Below are 17,542 nucleotides of genomic sequence, written 5' to 3' on the forward strand. Positions count from 1 at the left end.
TATTCTTCAAAAATCAAAAAAGAATGCAAAGAAATCCCTGGGAAAAATCCAACCTTTAAGGGGTACTACACCTGTGGTAAATTGTGACAATTTTTGCATTTTTCTCAAAAATTAATAACAAACTGGTAACAAAACTTATTTATATTATTGGGGCAAGGAATCCAATTACTACACTGAAATTTCAGTGACTCAAGACAAGCGGTTCAGTATAATATGATAGGAAATGAGGTACACCCTAGCGGTACCTTATTTCTTATCATAAATAACAAACCGCTTGTCTTGGGTCACTGAAATTCCAGTGTAGTAATTGGATTCCTTGCCTCTATAATATACATAACTTTTGTTACCACTGCACTGTGTTATTAGTTTGTGAGAAAAATGCAAAAATAGACACAAATTTATCGAGGGGTGTAGTACCCCCTTAAACGACTTTAAAATTTAATCATGATGTATTTCTTTGCATGTATGAAATACAGTATTGTAAAATCTTACTTTCGCTGCAATTCCTTTGGTCATGTGCTTATATGTACTAGCCCCTCTCAACTTTTGTCTATTTTTTGAATGCAGTGAATTGAATTGATTCATATAACAAGTTAGATTTTCATATATTATATTAACCAGTTTTCTAGCGTTTCTATAATAAAATTAGTGGGTGTATCTGGTGGTGGGAGGGGCCGGTGAGGTGCGCGTCGAGGGGTGTATCTCTATATGCAAGAAATAACTTGCGGATCTTGAACGACGGTGATCCTGAAAGTGGAAAAACTACATGCAAGAAATAACTTGTGGATCTTGAACGACGGTCATCCTGAAAGTGGAAAAACTACATGCAAGAAATAACTTGTGGATCTTGAACGACGGTGATCCTGAAAGTGGAAAGACTACATGTAAGAAATAACTTGCGGATCTTGAACGACGGTCATCCTGAAAGTGGAAAAACTACATGCAAGAAATAACTTGTGGATCTTGAACGACGGTCATCCTGAAAGTGGAAAGACTACATGCAAGAAATAACTTGTGGATCTTGAACGACGGTGATCCTGAAAGCGGAAAGACTACATGCAAGAAATAACTTGTGGATCTTGAACGACGGTGATCCTGAAAGTGGAAAGACTACATGCAAGAAATAACTTGTGGATCTTGAACGACGGTGATCCTGGAAGTGGAAAGACTACATGCAAGAAATAACTTGCGGATCTTGAACGACGGTCATCCTGAAAGTGGAAAGACTACATGCAAGAAATAACTTGCGGATCTTGAACGACGGTGATCCTGAAAGTGGAAAGACTACATGCAAGAAACAACTTGCGGATCTTGAACGACGGTGATCCTAAAAGTGGAAAGACTATACATGCAATAAATAACTTGCGGATCTTGAACGACGGCGATTCTAAAAGTGGAAAGACTACATGCAATAAATAACTTGCTGATCTTGAACGACGGTGATCCTGAAAGTGGTAAGACTACATGCAAGAAATAACTTGCGGATCTTGAACGACAGTGATCCTGAAAGTGGAAAGACTACATGCAAGAAATAACTTGCGGATCTTGAACGACGGTGATCCTGAAAGTGGTAAGACTACATGCAAGAAACAACTTGCGGATCTTAAACGACGGCGATCCTGAAAGTGGAAAGACTGCATGCAAGAAATAACTTGCGGATCTTGAACGACGGTGATCCCGTAAGTGGAAAGACTACATGCAAGAAACAACTTGCGGATCTTGAACGACGGTGATCCTGAAAGTGGAAAGACTACATGCAAGAAATAACTTGTGGATCTTGAACGACGGTGATCCTGAAAGTGGAAAGACTACATGTAAGAAATAACTTGCGGATCTTGAACGACGGTGATCCTGAAAGTGGAAAGACTACATGTAAGAAATAACTTGCGGATCTTGAACGACGGTCATCCTGAAAGTGGAAAGACTACATGTAAGAAATAACTTGCGGATCTTGAACGACGGTGATCCTGAAAGTGGAAAGACTACATGTAAGAAATAACTTGCGGATCTTGAACGACGGTCATCCTGAAAGTGGAAAAACTACATGCAAGAAATAACTTGTGGATCTTGAACGACGGTCATCCTGAAAGTGGAAAGACTACATGCAAGAAATAACTTGTGGATCTTGAACGACGGTGATCCTGAAAGTGGAAAGACTACATGCAAGAAATAACTTGTGGATCTTGAACGACGGTGATCCTGAAAGTGGAAAGACTACATGCAAGAAACAACTTGCGGATCTTGAACGACGGTCATCCTGAAAGTGGAAAGACTACATGCAAGAAATAACTTGCGGATCTTGAACGACGGTGATCCTGAAAGTGGAAAGACTACATGCAAGAAATAACTTGCGGATCTTGAACGACGGTGATCCTGAAAGTGGAAAGACTACATGCAAGAAACAACTTGCGGATCTTGAACGACGGTGATCCTAAAAATGGAAAGACTACATGCAAGAAATAACTTGCGAATCTTGAACGACGGTGATCCTGAAAGTGGAAAGACTACATGCAAGAAACAACTTGTGGATCTTGAACGACGGTGATCCTGAAAGTGGAAAGACTACATGCAAGAAACAACTTGTGGATCTTGAACGACGGTGAGCCTGAAATTGGAAAGACTACATGCAAGAAACAACTTGTGGATCTTGAACGACGGTGATCCTGAAAGTGGAAAAACTAAATAACGCATATTCTTGCATTATTACCATGCTTAGTTTATACACAGTAGCGACTAAAGTTTTTGTCAATTTGGAATATTTGCAACTTTTTAATACAGTGCCAACACTGAATAATTGTGATATTTTGATTAAGAATGAACAAGGTCCAATGCCTTTTAACATGTTTAACCTTTTTTTCAGGGATTTAAGCCAGCCCTTGCAAAAATAAGGACATTATGAATGAGGACAAATGTAAGACGGGGGAAGTCAAATACAGTGCCCATCAGAGACCAGTAACTATTGTTAAGCTTGTAAGCTAAGGGGAAATCACGTTAAGGGGGTGTGTGCACCATCATGGGCTGCTATGTCTTAATATAATATACTGGGCAAAAGGCCAGTAAAATATACCCGCTGACAATTTATGACAACTGCGCGGATTTTTTTTCCATGCAAGTAGAAAAAAAAACATCAAAAATTTCCTAAATTTGAAAAAAAAAGATATATAGGAACTATAGGACATTTTGTAGCAATGTAGGAAAATATAGGAAGAGTTCGAAATATAGGGAAAATAAACATATCCCTGCTTTTCATCAAATTTTAAAGTCAATTGGAAGTCACTGCAACAGGTAGGCCTACATGGCTTCTTTTGTTTAGGTCAAATATTCTTGAAGGATAGCATTTGTCTTAGGGGATTCCCTCAGGCAGTGAATCAGGAAGCAGATAAATAAATATTAAGAATGGCAATTGGGCTTTACGGATAGACAGATACGTCACAAATGTAAAGTCGTCAAAAGACAAGAAAAACTATAATGAAGAATGCGGACTATACTCTTGGGCGGACACCCTATCTATGAAAGCACTCTTGCTGACTGCTTCTAAACAATACTCAAATATGCGGACTACGGACATTCTACGGTTAAGTACACGGTTAAGTATTACGGATTTATTAAATTTATAAGCGTCCTTGATAAAAACAGTTCTAAAACTGTTGAATCAAATTAGTTCTGTCTCCCTCATACAATGTTTAATAAAGACCGAATCTGACGTATTTTCAATAAAATAATCTGAAAAAAGGAAAGTAACAGAAATGAGACACATTTTCTACCCCAGTTAAAGAATATAACTCTTAAACTCCCGGAGACCACATACTAACTCTAACCTCATTGAATGCAATGCATCTTACACTGTAGGCCTATAGAAGTATCATTAGAGAGTTTGCGAAATGAAGTTTGAAACTTTACTTCAACTTTTTAAAATTTTCAACTAATTAAAATTACATTGATATGATTTCTTGCTCAGTTTCTCTTCAACGCGAACGTCTGGTTGGTAACTGCACAAAAAGCGTCTTGTCGCCTGAAGTCGGGACATATGTGTCTATGGACGATCAAAAGAAGGCCTTGTGCAAGCGACTGCTCCCTTTTGTTTGGTCAAGTGGGTTATTGGTCACACTTCAAGACAAAAGACTCTACCTTAGGCACTTCCTTTAAATAAACATAAATGCACTCGCCAGGCGATGACCTTCTCAACGGGGATTATGTCGGGAGCCAGCGCCAATCTCCATATCATTCATTCAAGATGTTACAAAACAAATCCCGCACTCTGGCGATATTAATAGCTCAAAGATCAACACAGAGGTCAAATTTGGTAAGAGTTTAGTAAAAAGTATAGTTTGACCTACCTGCGACATACGTTCAAATGTTAAAGCTGGGGTGGTCAGTTTTTTCGGCCACGGGAGTGCCTAAAAAACCAAAAACCAAAACCAAAAACAAAAACCCCCCCCAAAACAAACAAACAACAACAACAAAACAAAAACAAAAACAAAAAATAAACAACAACAACACCACTACGGCCCCACAGGAACTTTGTTTAGAAGCGCATACCCTAGACATTCCACAATTGACCATCGCAGCCAGGATCAGCTACTCGAGTTTCGTACGCGTTACAACGAGATAATAAGCAGTAAGTTCCTTGTCCAGGGGAATTTCGAGCTAACTCAAATTTTCCACGAGAGCACACTAAAGGCTACTAAACCACCGCCAGGGTTCGAACCCGCAACCTCTTGCATCATAGTCGAACGCCTTATCGACTCCATAATAAACAACAGTTGGGTGAAGTTATGTTTTCAATAAGATATTGAATCTGCAGTTAACAGAATCTTGGACCACTATCCAGTTATACTACCACACGGAATAAAGCAATCGTGATAACGGGATAGTTGGCCAAGATTCTGCTTTCTGCATTGCATCTATTGAAAACATAAATTACCCAATAATTATTTAGTTCTAAATTGTGGTGTTTTAAGTGTGAAAATACTGTTTGTGCGCAGTTTGTCATAAATTCAGACTTGGCTATATGATCATTACAGTTTTATTATCGGGCTTTTGAAATTACATAGCAACAACAAAAGAGAGTAACCGACTGTCAAAGTGACAATTATTGCAAGCTTCTGCATGACAAAACTTAATTTTATGTGCTTAAGGGCTCGGATAGCGACGTTTGCACAGTATTTTTATGGGACCGGAGAGGACATCAGACACACCAAATTGCATTCTGAATACGAGGAGTATCCTTCTGATATCAAATAATTTTGATTTTTTGAAATTTTGAGAACAAAATGTATATCTTCATACGAAAGCTCAAACTTTTCAATTGATGGACGGCTTTCCCTCCCAGTTAACAGTTTAAAGGAGAATTTTGTGATCCTAGCATCCTATTTTTATGGCAATTTATGCCTTTATTGTGACAATGTGCGCACACAGCGTGCAAACATTTTGTATTTCACACTATTGTGGCCCATGATCGGGTTGAATGTATATGGAAAAGGGGCTCCTTGCTCATTTCCTTTGCCCTCCAGATTTTCTCTTTCATTTTTTTTGTCAGAGGGGCACTTTTCTCTTTCATATTTTGTCAGGGGCCCTTTCTCCCCCTGTCTACACTACTGCCGAAATGGTGTGTTTTGCTATTAAATTGATGGGCCAGTTCGCGTGATCGCGAAGCGCAAAATTGTGCAATTTTACCCTATTTGGGCCCAAAACATGGTGCTTTTCGATGTGCTAAAAAAAGTTGATGGCAATTATTGCTTTATTTTTTCTTCTATTAGGATTTTTAGGGGATGTCCCCCATGGAAAAAAAATAGGGGGGACTTGTACCGGTTCTCCAAGCTTCCTCCGCCTATAATTGTAATGCAACGTGATTTAGTTGTATATATCAGTGATAATAAATTAATAATCTGTACTACATGAAACATTATTGTAAAAATTGTCAACACTAAAGAAGAGCAAAGATATTGCAGCTTTTAGTGATTTAAAGAGCTGACCAGAAAGAAGTGACACAAACCTCAAAATTAAGTTATAGACGACAATTTTTAACACTGGATCAAATGTACTTTTGTTCTGGCTTAATATGGGAACATTTACACCCCCCTCTACGTGCCGAAAAACTTTTTAACCCCCCCTGTTCATACACTCAAAACTTTTTAACCCCCCCTATTCAGAACTCCTAAAATTTTATGACACCCCCTACATATTTTCCAGCCCCCCCCACCAGAGTATTTCTGAACACTCCCTAAACCTTTTTTGAGAAAAGTGGGTGGGGGGGGAGGGGTGAGACTGTTGATCACGAAATGCCCTTTTAAGGAATCGGATAGCCACGTTTGCACAGTAAATTTGTAGGACCTGAGAGCACATCATATCGAATTGCATTCTGAATACCAGGAATGTCCTTCTGATATAATACAAATTTTATGGCAAATTATTAAAATTTAATATTTTTGATATTGAACAGCCCTCGAAGTAAGCTTTATAAATCTAATGATATGTATTTAAAGTGTATGTAGCTGGGATGAAAAGCCGAACATCAGTTAAAAATTTTGACCTTTTATATTGAAGATTTTTTCCCTACATTTTTTTGGTGTTTTGTATATCATTAGATTTATAAAGTTTACTTTGAGGACTGTTAAATATCAAAAATATAAATTTTTAATAATTTGCCATAAAATTTGTATTTATATCACGAATTTCAAAAAATCTACATTATTTGATATCAGAAACACATTCCTCGTATTCAGAATGCAATTTGGTGGGTCCGATGTGCTCTCATTTTGTGTTTTATGGGGGTCTGCCACCAATTCGCTCATGCGTGGTTTCAATGTAACCAAAAAAAATGGCACAGCAAATAAAAGATGGCGCTATTCAATGCAAAGATTTGGAATAAGGGGTCTCAGTAAACACATGTTATTGTTTACAAACTTTTATATCTGGTATAAGATTTTTGGGGCAATTAGTGAAAAATCGGTATTTTGCACATTTGCTATTAAAGAGAAATGTTAGACATTTGTTATACAGACAGTAATTTTTCGTATGGTTTTAGTATCACTATCAGCGAGTTTACGTTTGATACTGTTACACTTTGATTTGGTTCCCAGTTTCCTATTTTTTATCGGTTTTACAAGTAGACCTACTTACAATAACAATCATTTTTCACAATGGTATCGTTATAATTCGGTAGACAGCCGAATTCGGCAGAGAGGTCGAATCTGTATAAAATTAAAATTATTTAAGGGATCTAGAATGAGCGTTTATTGCGTTTCGACAGTATTTTTTGTGGGACATGAGAGCACCTCAGACCTATCGAATTGCATTCTGAATACGAAGCATGTCTTTCTGATATCAAATAATTTTCATTTTTGAAAATCACAATATAATACAAATTTTATGACAAATTATAAAAATTGATATTTTTCAAATTGTTGATATATAACAGTCCTCGAAGTAAATTATATAAATCTAATGATATATTCTTAAAGTGTATGTAGCTGGCAGGAAAAGCCGACGGTCAATTGAAAATTTTGACCTTTCATATTGAAGATATGGATTATTTTCCCAAAAAGACCTAATTTTTTTGGGTGTTTTTGGAAAAAAAATCCATATCTTCAATACGAAAGGTCAAAATTTTCAATTGATCGTCGGCTTTTCATCCCACCTACATACACTTTGAGTATAAATCATCAGATTTATAAAGTTTACTTCGAGTATTGTTAAATATCAAAAATATCAATTTTTAATCATTTGCCATAAAATGTGTATTACATTGCGAATTTCAAAAAATCAAAATTATTTGATATCAGAAGGACATTCTTCGTATTCAGAATGCAATTGATATGTCTGATGTGCTCTAATGTCCCACAATAAATACTGTCCAAACGTTCATACCCCATCCCTTAAACTTCAGCATTGTAGGCCTAATATTCTATTTGTCATATTGATGTGCTTTGTAATGATTTTTCTGTCTCTATAATATAATATATAAAAAACAAACAAACAAACAAACATATCGTATGTAAGCAAATCTGATAATTTATCTTGTGATAACTATTAGACTCTATACATACCCGGTTCCCTTTGAGTAGTACATCCCCCCGTTGATGAAATTACAGTCACGCCACTTGAATCCATTTCATAAAGGGTGAACGCCCGCGCCAACACGGCAAGGTCAATTTATAATCAAATCGCTCGCGAAAGCCAATGACACCGTTGCTAATCACCGGCTTTATTTCGTCTTAGCCAGAGTGTATGATTCCCTTCATTGGCTAAAAACCAATTTCTCCAGAGCGAATATAAACACATACTATACAAGTCATAGATATGCAAATTTGAAGCATGAACAGCAGTGTGAACAGGTGTTAGTGGTTTGTCCTGTCGTGACTGTGCTTGGTATATATACCCCTAAAACGCATTTTTGTCGCATTTTCGTTTCGCCAGTGGACCTGTTTAGTTGCGTGTTTCTTCTTTTCGTTTTTTCCGTTGATTTACATTTTCTTTCGCCATATCACAATGTACAAGTTATTGGTGATTCTCGTTCTATGTACCGCCACGTTGGCAGTTGCTGCTTCTTTTGATGGACTCGTTGCTAAAAATGACATGGTAAGTCTGTATCACATTCGATTCACTTTTATCAGTAAATTTTCGCAGTTATTTGGCGCAATTTCGTGTCTCCGTTTCCATAACCGGCTAGATGGCCTACACTGTCTGAAATTACAGATTTCATTTGCAAGCCGATATTTACTTGCTGTAAGGTAAAAAAAAGCAAGATGTTTCCTGTAGGTGACGTGAAAGCCAAAATGCGAAAATTATGTACGGATAAAAATTTACGGGAAGGACCAAAAAATTATGTGTCTCGAACTTAGGTTGTGACGATTTAAAATCCAATGCTAATGCGGGTTTTCCTCCAATCCTTGACAAGTTTTGAGATCAGGGTTGGCGATTTTTTTAAATTTTTCTTTAAAAATAAAAATATTCCCGATTTATTTGATTTAAATTAGACCCTCCCTCGGGTCCATGGAGAACGACTGGTAATGTTACATAGCATTAAAAATCAACCCAATACATGGACCCTCCCAGTCTGTAAGCAATTTGCCTTCCAGCTCCCAGCATTTTGTGGGAGTTCACTTTTACCGATCCTGGATCAGGCGCACTTTCTACAGGAGGTTATCAAAAATGTTTTAAAATGTTTAATATGAAAACGTTTTTTACCCTTTATATACCCTTTATATAACCCGACATTTAAACGTTTTCTGGCAACCTTTTCTAACCTTTGGTGAAAGATGTCAAAAACGTTTTGTGTTTGATACCACATTTTTTTAATTTTAAAATCCAGCAAGTCCTGTTTTTTCCATGCCAAAAAGATAATGAAGAAAAATATTTTAAAATAGAATGCATAAACTGATCAATATCAAAGCTTTGTCACACCCCTCCACATCCCCATACATCCCCATACACCATAGCGACGGCCCCTTGTATCCTATAATATACGTGTTGGAATTTTTGATATTTGTCACTTACGTTAGAGGGGGAGGGGTTAGCCTTCTAACGAAAGGACTTTCGTTTATAAGGCTTCATCGAACTTGTGGGTTGTTCCCTAACTATCAGATATATCCTTGTTATACATTTCATCTAAATATCGTCATCTAGATCTTGCTAGATGATATCAAATTTGTCTAACTATCGTTCTCACGATCTAGCTAGATTATAATCAATTGTGTCTAACTATCAGATATATCTCCGATATTTGGTAAAGTTTCCTTCCTACTTTGCCTTATTTAAATTCGCCAGCTAGATGATTTATCAGATATATCGCCGATATTTCAAAAAAAATTGCTATAGGCCTATACTTTGCCTATCGTTCTATCGTTTCTAAAATCTAGCTAGACGATATCTATCATTTGTCTAACTATCCATGTATCAGATATATCGCCGATATTTAAAAAAATTTCTATGCTATTTGTCTTATCTAAATATCGCCATATAAATCTAACTAGACGATATGTATCGTTTGTCTAACTTGTTGTTCCTACTTATCTAAATATCGCCATCTAAATCTATAGCTAGACGATATGTATCGTTTGTCTAACTATATCAGATATATCGTTGATATTTCATAAAATTTCCAAGTTGCTACTTTGTCTAACTATATCGTTCTCAAAATCTAGCTAGATGATATCTATCAGTTGTCTAACTATCGGATACATCGCCGATATTTTTATAAAATTTCCAAGTTCCTACTTTGTCTTATCTAAATATCGCCATCTAAATCTAGCTAGACGATATGTATCGTTTGTCTAACTAAACTGAGCTCAAAAAGAAACTCATAATTTTTCACAAGGTCATATCTTGAAATCCTGTCCGTCAAATTGAACCAAAATTACACAGGTTTACTTCAATACTCTACTCTTAACACATGTCAGTAACCAAGCAGTTATCCAACTGACACAACAGCAAAATGCACTGACATGGAACAGCTTCCTGGACCACATTCACAGCCCAGCCCGGTTTCATGAAAAAAGTGTATGAAAAGCAGAAAGCGGCACCGTTTTATCATCTGTGCAAGGATCTTGTGTGCATTCTCACAGATTTGTGCTGGGTGCTAAATGTTGGGCTGTGAAAGTGGAGGAAGTCCAGGAAGCTGTCCCATGACAGTGCATTTTGCTGTTGTGTCAGTTGGACAACTGCTTGGTTACTGACATGTGTTTTGAGTAGAGTATTAAAGTAATCCTGTGTGTAATTTTGGTTCATTTTGATTGACACTATTTTAGGATATGACCTTGTGTTTCACAAATTGTAAAAAATTTCTTTTTGAGCTCGGTTTATATCAGATATATCGTTGATATTTCATAAAATTTCCAAGTTCATACTTATCTTATCTAAATATCGCCATGTAAATCTAGCTAGACGATATGTATCGTTTGTCTAACTATCAGATAATATATATATATATATATATATAATATGTCTAAATATCACAAAATATCGTGGCACTATCAAAAATATCTTAATTTTTCCCTATCTATTAGTACGTAAAATATCATTCACCCACCCAAAAAGACCACCTTCCTCGTTTTGAGTGAGTCCATGGTAATGCAAACTGGCCTTCAGATATTCTTTATTACCAACTTCTATTATTATGCGGCATTAAATGTCGGCTCAGCGATAACAAAATTATAATGACAATTGCAATATATAATAATAATGCTAAATCTGTGTCAGAATGCTACATGAAAGACGACATTTAACATAATTAAGAAAGCGATCAGATTGATGATTTTATATCTGATGTCATTGTAATAGGCGAGATAATTCCAGATTCAAGGAATTCCTACATTCAATCAGAAGATGAAAAGAGAGATTTAGATTAAGCTTATTATCCCAATTATTGACTCCCCACGTCAGCATTTGAAGTAAACATTACCGGGAAACATAAAACCTTCATGGCTGAAAAGTTTCATCCTTACGGGAACAACCCAAAAGTTCGATGAAGCCCTATAAACGAAAGTCCTTTCGTTAGGGAGGCATAGGAGGGAAGGGGTCAAAAAGCCCGATTACGTTTGTAAAAAAGTAGTTAAAACATCGGTCAAAGTTGACCTTTTTTAAGGATTTAATATATAAATTTTAGTATTTTCTGAAGTATATACGATATTGACATTTTACAGTGGTTGCTTCGAAATAATTTCAAATCAATATAGAGTGCAGTACTCGCAACCTGCAATTTGTAAGTTCATTTTTAATCAGCTGTACCGCACCTTGATTCTTTTTTATTTGAAAATCCAGCAAGTCATAATTTTTTCGTGCCCAAAAAGGTATGAAATAAAATATTTTAAAATAAAATAGAATATTGGTTTCTTCCATAAACGTGATCAATATCATTGCATGTTGCACTCCTCCACATCCCCATCCACCATAGCGACGGTCCTGTATCCTATGAATCCGGTTGGAACTTTCGATATTTGAAAACTTACGTTAGAAGGGAGGGGGAGGGGGTTAGCCTTCTAACGAAAGGACTTTCGTTTATAGGGCTTCATCGAACTTTTGGGTTGTTCCCCAATACGAGTATACATATTTCTATGATCTATGGTTGATTGTGCGTGTGTAATCAGTGCAGTGGAATGGGATTTTGGCATTGAGGAAAATAAGGGGGGGGGGGTGTACAGGAATTTGGCATTTTTTTCATAGGGCATTATGTAATTATCTATTGTTACATTATCCAGAGATGGAACCGAACCGAGACTGGGGGCCAGTCCGAGTCTAGATTTAAATATGATTTTTTGTATTCAAGTCGATTTTTTTTTAATTTGATTTAATTCCAAGAACTGCTATACCCCATGATAAAGTCAAGAGGCCAGTGGAATGGTAGGCATAGGTCTATGCACAATCCTATCGGGTATTTACAAAAACAAACAAACAACACGTTTTCAGATGTTAAAATTTCAAAGAAAAAATTGGGAAAATCATCAGGGCCGGATTTACCTTTTTGGGGGCCCTGGGCCAGACAAAAATTTGGAGACCCCAAACTCGCCGTGATGAAGGTATATACACTCAAGTAACCAGTTTTGATTTAGGTATAAGATTTGATAATGGCGGCGTGAAGATGAGAATAGGTGTTACCTGGATATTTGCGAGCGAAGCGCGCGAAAAATATTAATTTCAGACTAATTTAGCCCCAAATTAATGTGAATTTTGTTGTGCAAAGGGCTATAGTGGGGATTATGCACTTTCAGTTTCCCACGCGTTTGAACAGGAATTGGATTGCGTACTTTCCCAATGTTTGGTGAGCACATTTCTCCCAATATTTTGAGAAGTTGACGTCGAATTTTCAATTCTATATTGTTTGGGAATGTCTTTTGCCAATAGTATGTTTAAAGTTGTGATTTTGTGTTTTTGATCGCAAAGATCGGATATTTTTATCCCCGATTCGAATTCTGAACCCTTCTCAAGGGTGCAGAATTCGGCAGAACTTTGCAAATCGTTAAGTGTGTATTTCCCATTGACATTGACAAAATGGCGTAAGCCAGTCCTAAAAGGCAAGCGAGTCTAGCAAAGGGCCAGTGTGCGCGAAACGTGCAAAATTGTGCAATTTTACCCTATCTTGGCCCAAAACAAGGTGTTTTGGGGCTGAAACAAGAATATGCACAGCAATTTTGGTACCCCAAAAATTTGGGGGCCCTGGGCCCGGACCTATCTGGCCCAGGACCTATCTGGCCCAATGGTAAATCCGGCCCTGATTAAATCATGTGAAAAATAGCAATAGATAAAATGACAGGTATTTAATTGTATCCAAAAGGTAGTATTAGAAATAAAGTAAAACCGTCAATTCCAAATAGAAATTAACATAAATTTATCAAAAATGGGAAAAACTAAAAAGTTGATTTAAATCGGATTAAAAAAAAATCATTCGATTTAAATCATGATTTAAATCAATTTAAAAAGTGCCAACCCTGTTTGAGATGCTCGGAACTTGCATTATAAATAAAATGTTTACTAATTTAGAGTGATAATTACATTCTACCAGTTAAATGATTTGAACCATTTTACCGCGCCAAAAAGTATCTTTACACTTGGGAAAAAATCCCGGTGTTGATCGGGTTACGGACCTTTAATTTTGTATTTTAAACAAAGCATAACGGGCCTATACCGATAAGATTTCATCCCGTGCATATTAGTAAACAATAATAAAATCAAAACCCAAGCAAGTTGTGTTTTATTTCTAAGCTGGGCATATTTTTAAGCGAAACAGTTGCGAAGTAAATCTAGCAAGACCGAAATTTAGAAGCTTTTTGCAAAGTCAAGCCAAATAAGGGGCCCGCCGTAGCGGTCGGCATAAAAATAAACAAGTTGTCATGTCAGTTAGATTATTTGAGTTTTCGTCGACACACAGTGATCCAGGAGTACTATAACTTTGTTGCTGGCAGTTAGGGCTTAGTGGTGTGTTGGTATTATTCTGTGGAGTGAAGGAGGTGGTTTTAGCTCTAATTATTTACCCAGAGATGGAACCGAGACTGTGGGACAGTCTAATTCTGCACATTATATGACACTCCATTGAACTCAATGTAACCTCGAGAAGTATAGTTGCAAGCAATTGATTAGACTAAGGTCCCGTTTTAAAAGCGACAAACTGGCCTATATATAAAGCGAAACGATTGCAACAAACGCAGTTTCTTCAATGAAGCTTTATTTAACTTTTTTCTCTGTACTTTTCATAACTTTCATTTTGTCAGTTTGTTTGTTTCATTTCTTTTGCTTTTGTTTTAAATTAAAGGCGCGCATACATTAGTAATTCACCACTCTCAAAGAGTCAAACCAGATGTCTAAGTCCGTGGATTTTTGAATATAGACCAGTTTGTCACTTTTAAAACGGGACCTCCTAATCAATTGCTTGTAACTTGGCTTCTTGAAGTCGCATTGGATGATTCAATGGGGTAATGTGCAGGATTAGATAGTGAATGAATACATACCAAAGTATGGTTTAGGGTTGAAATTAGGAAAAAATTTTCCAAGTGTAAGGATACTTTTTGGCGCAGTATATTTTACCTATATGACATTGAACCTTGAAAATTGAAACGCATTGAAAAAAAATCGACAACATTGAATATTTGCGACCCGCTCTAACATAATGAGCACAAAGTTAAGGGGTACTACACCCCTGCCCAATTTTGTGCCTATTTTTTGCATTTTCTCAAAAATTATAGCGCATTGGTGACAAGTAAGATATGTAGGCCTACACTACAATGTATATTATAGGGGCAGGGACTACAACTACTACACTGGAAATTTTATTTCAGCACAGACAACAGTTGTGGAGTCGCAGTCAAAAATGAGGGAAAACCAATATTTGATCAATAGATCAATAACTACTTGCCTTGAGTTGCTGAATTTTCAGTGCAGTATAGTTGTAGTCTTTGCCCCTATAATATACATATCTTACCTGTCACCAATGCGTTAGAATTTTTGAGAAAAATGCAAAATAGTCACAAATTTACCACAGGGGTGTAGTACCCCCTTAAAATCATACCAATCATGTATACCAGTCATAGCAATGACATGCTGCTGTGATTTCACCGATTTTGGTTTTTTGTCAGATCATTTGTACGACGAATAATTTACTACTAAACTGGGCTCAAAAAGAAATTTTTTCACAAGGTTTTTCTTAGAATCAACAAAATGAACCAAAATTACACACAGGATTACTTCAATACTCATGTCATGTCAGTTCCCCAACTGGCACAACAGCAAAATGCACTGGCATGGAACAGCTTCCTGGACCGCACGTCACAGCCCATTTGATGCGTTGTGTGTGTAAAGCAATTGTAACAGCAATGTGGACTTTCCTGCCTCGTGATTGCCACACAAAAATATAACGCTCGTACCTAGTCCTTCCAGCTGAGACGAATATACCTTGGGCATATTCGTCTCGGCCTTCCAGAAGGACTCAATAGTTGGCACCACCGCAAATCACGCCCTCGCTTGACGGCGAGGATTTTCCGTCTGGTAAGACTACTCGTACCCAATGAACATAAACACACCCCGACGTGAGTTGGCTATTTTGAACAGTCTAAATTAAGTTTGAAGTGCAATTTTAATATTTTTGATGCGATCGCCCATCGTGATCGGCCGAGTTTACTTATGACATTCCATTGCTTTACATGCTTCGGACTTTGATAGCAAAGGACTATAATAATTGAACTGGAATCTGCATCTTATGAGGTGCAAGTTTATTATGAATTAGGCTTCCTTCCCCACCAGAGATCCAAAACTTGGGTACTAGTATTCTGGGGACCCGTCCTCAAAGCATCGAAGTGTTTGTTCCAAAATTACCTGGACTAACCCCGGGGACTAACCTTGTCCGATTATAATTTGCCATTTCAGAAAATCAAGCAACGAAGTTTAGAAGATGCAATCGCCTCTGCGGATGGTAAGTATCAGTGGCGTATCTAGAAGGCCCTTACCCCGGGGGGCTGAGATGGTTTGTGCCGCCCTGGAGAAAAGATACAGGATGCCGCCCTATCCCCCCCCCCCCCACACACACACACGATTATTTGGGAAGTCTGAGGGGAATGTTACCTCCTAAGAATTTGGAAAAAAAAAAATTTGGTGGACGATTTTGACACTATTATATTGTAAAATTATACTTAGAAAAAGTGAAAATGAAGGCCCAAATGAAGCAATTCGTGGACCAAAACTGATTTTGTGTTCTAAAGAGAAGAGAAAACGGCCACTTGTTTATCTATACGTAGGAGGTTGTCTGCTCAGAATGATGGTCCAAATTGAAGCCATTTTGATTGCAAATCGATGAAAGTTTAACATATGTTTCAATGTATGGGGGTCCTTCCACCTCGTTTTCCCGCTACGAGGCCGCGAACAGCGCCCTCACTGTTTGTTTTTGACATGCTCTCAAGACTGCAAACCCGATTCTGCCATTTTTTTTTAAATTCGCGGACCTATTTTCTCAATAATTATAAAAATGAGACTTTTTTGGCGACTCAAATTTATGTATAGGCTTTACACTTTTATTTAAGCTATAATTCGCCCCTCATGACCAATGAACCATCAACTTGATTAGAACACTCCCATAGACATGCAGGGAGCTCAACTGTGCACTGCTTGCACAGACATTTCTAAATTGATCCCATTTTGTTTTTCAATATTTTTCTGTAAAAATTGGGGAAGTTAATGCCTATTCAGCATCGAAGTGGTTACGTAATTCTCTTGGTTACCGGATCACGCTACTTTGGTATGCCTTCGAGTGCCATATACTTTATGTGGTGATCATTTCGATCGTGGTTCATTACTCTAGCGCGTGATCCCGTTGACATAGTAACATTACGTAACTTCGATACTGAATTATATTTTGTAACTATCTTGCAAATTACAGCAACATAACTTATTTCATTTTTCTGTAAGTGCGAGTCAAAATTGGTCCATCGCCACAGTGCGCTTAATTGCCAGTGGCTGAGTTCAGCATTGCTCAAGAATGGCACAAAATATTCATGTCAATAATTTCAGGTGAAAAACGTGGCCTACTGAGCTGTAATTTGGCAGAGTTACCAGTAATATCTCTATCATACCCTCTGTAAAAAGGTTAAAAAATTGAACAAGTAGACCTCGAGTTACAAATTAAATCACCAGCTTCCCAATTGATCTTTTTGGACCTTGTCATTTTATTTCGTTCCAATGACCGGTCAGAATGGGAAACTTTGAAAATTCATAATTCGAAAAGTTTTTGACCGATTTTGACAATTTAACCACCAAAATACTTCTATTGATGAGTTTTATCCAGAAAACAATATTTTGTAGCAATAGGGGCAACATGAAATTTTGATGGTTATCCCTATAATAAGTCTAAAGACCAGCCCAAAATACCTCAACAAGTTTCTGTTTTTTACCGGAACTCATTAGGGTTACACAAATGGCGCATTGATTTAGTGGTGTGCCCCCTTCAAGGAATAATAATGTTCATAAAATCGAATTTTGTTATATTTTTCTTGAAATATAAAATGTTTTGAGTAAAACACTCGAGGTTTGAATGCTCGGACATCCACATCAAGAGAAATGTCCT

The 17,542-nt window shown here is 37.1% G+C and overlaps 1 protein-coding gene across 1 annotated transcript in view; it reads left to right on the forward strand.

The window, feature by feature from the left end:
- Positions 1-8,348: 8,348 nt before the first annotated feature.
- The window catches only part of LOC140165320 (uncharacterized), a 37,841-nt gene continuing 28,647 nt past the window's right edge, over positions 8,349-17,542 (forward strand). Inside the window, exons 1-2 of the mRNA XM_072188654.1 lie at positions 8,349-8,580; positions 15,853-15,898. Of these exons, the coding sequence (XP_072044755.1) occupies positions 8,491-8,580; positions 15,853-15,898 (136 nt within the window). The 5' untranslated portion in view covers positions 8,349-8,490. The remainder of the gene's footprint in view (positions 8,581-15,852; positions 15,899-17,542) is intronic.

This window comes from Amphiura filiformis, chromosome 12, assembly GCF_039555335.1.
Source record: "Amphiura filiformis chromosome 12, Afil_fr2py, whole genome shotgun sequence".
In the NCBI taxonomy this organism is placed as follows: domain Eukaryota; kingdom Metazoa; phylum Echinodermata; class Ophiuroidea; order Amphilepidida; family Amphiuridae; genus Amphiura; species Amphiura filiformis.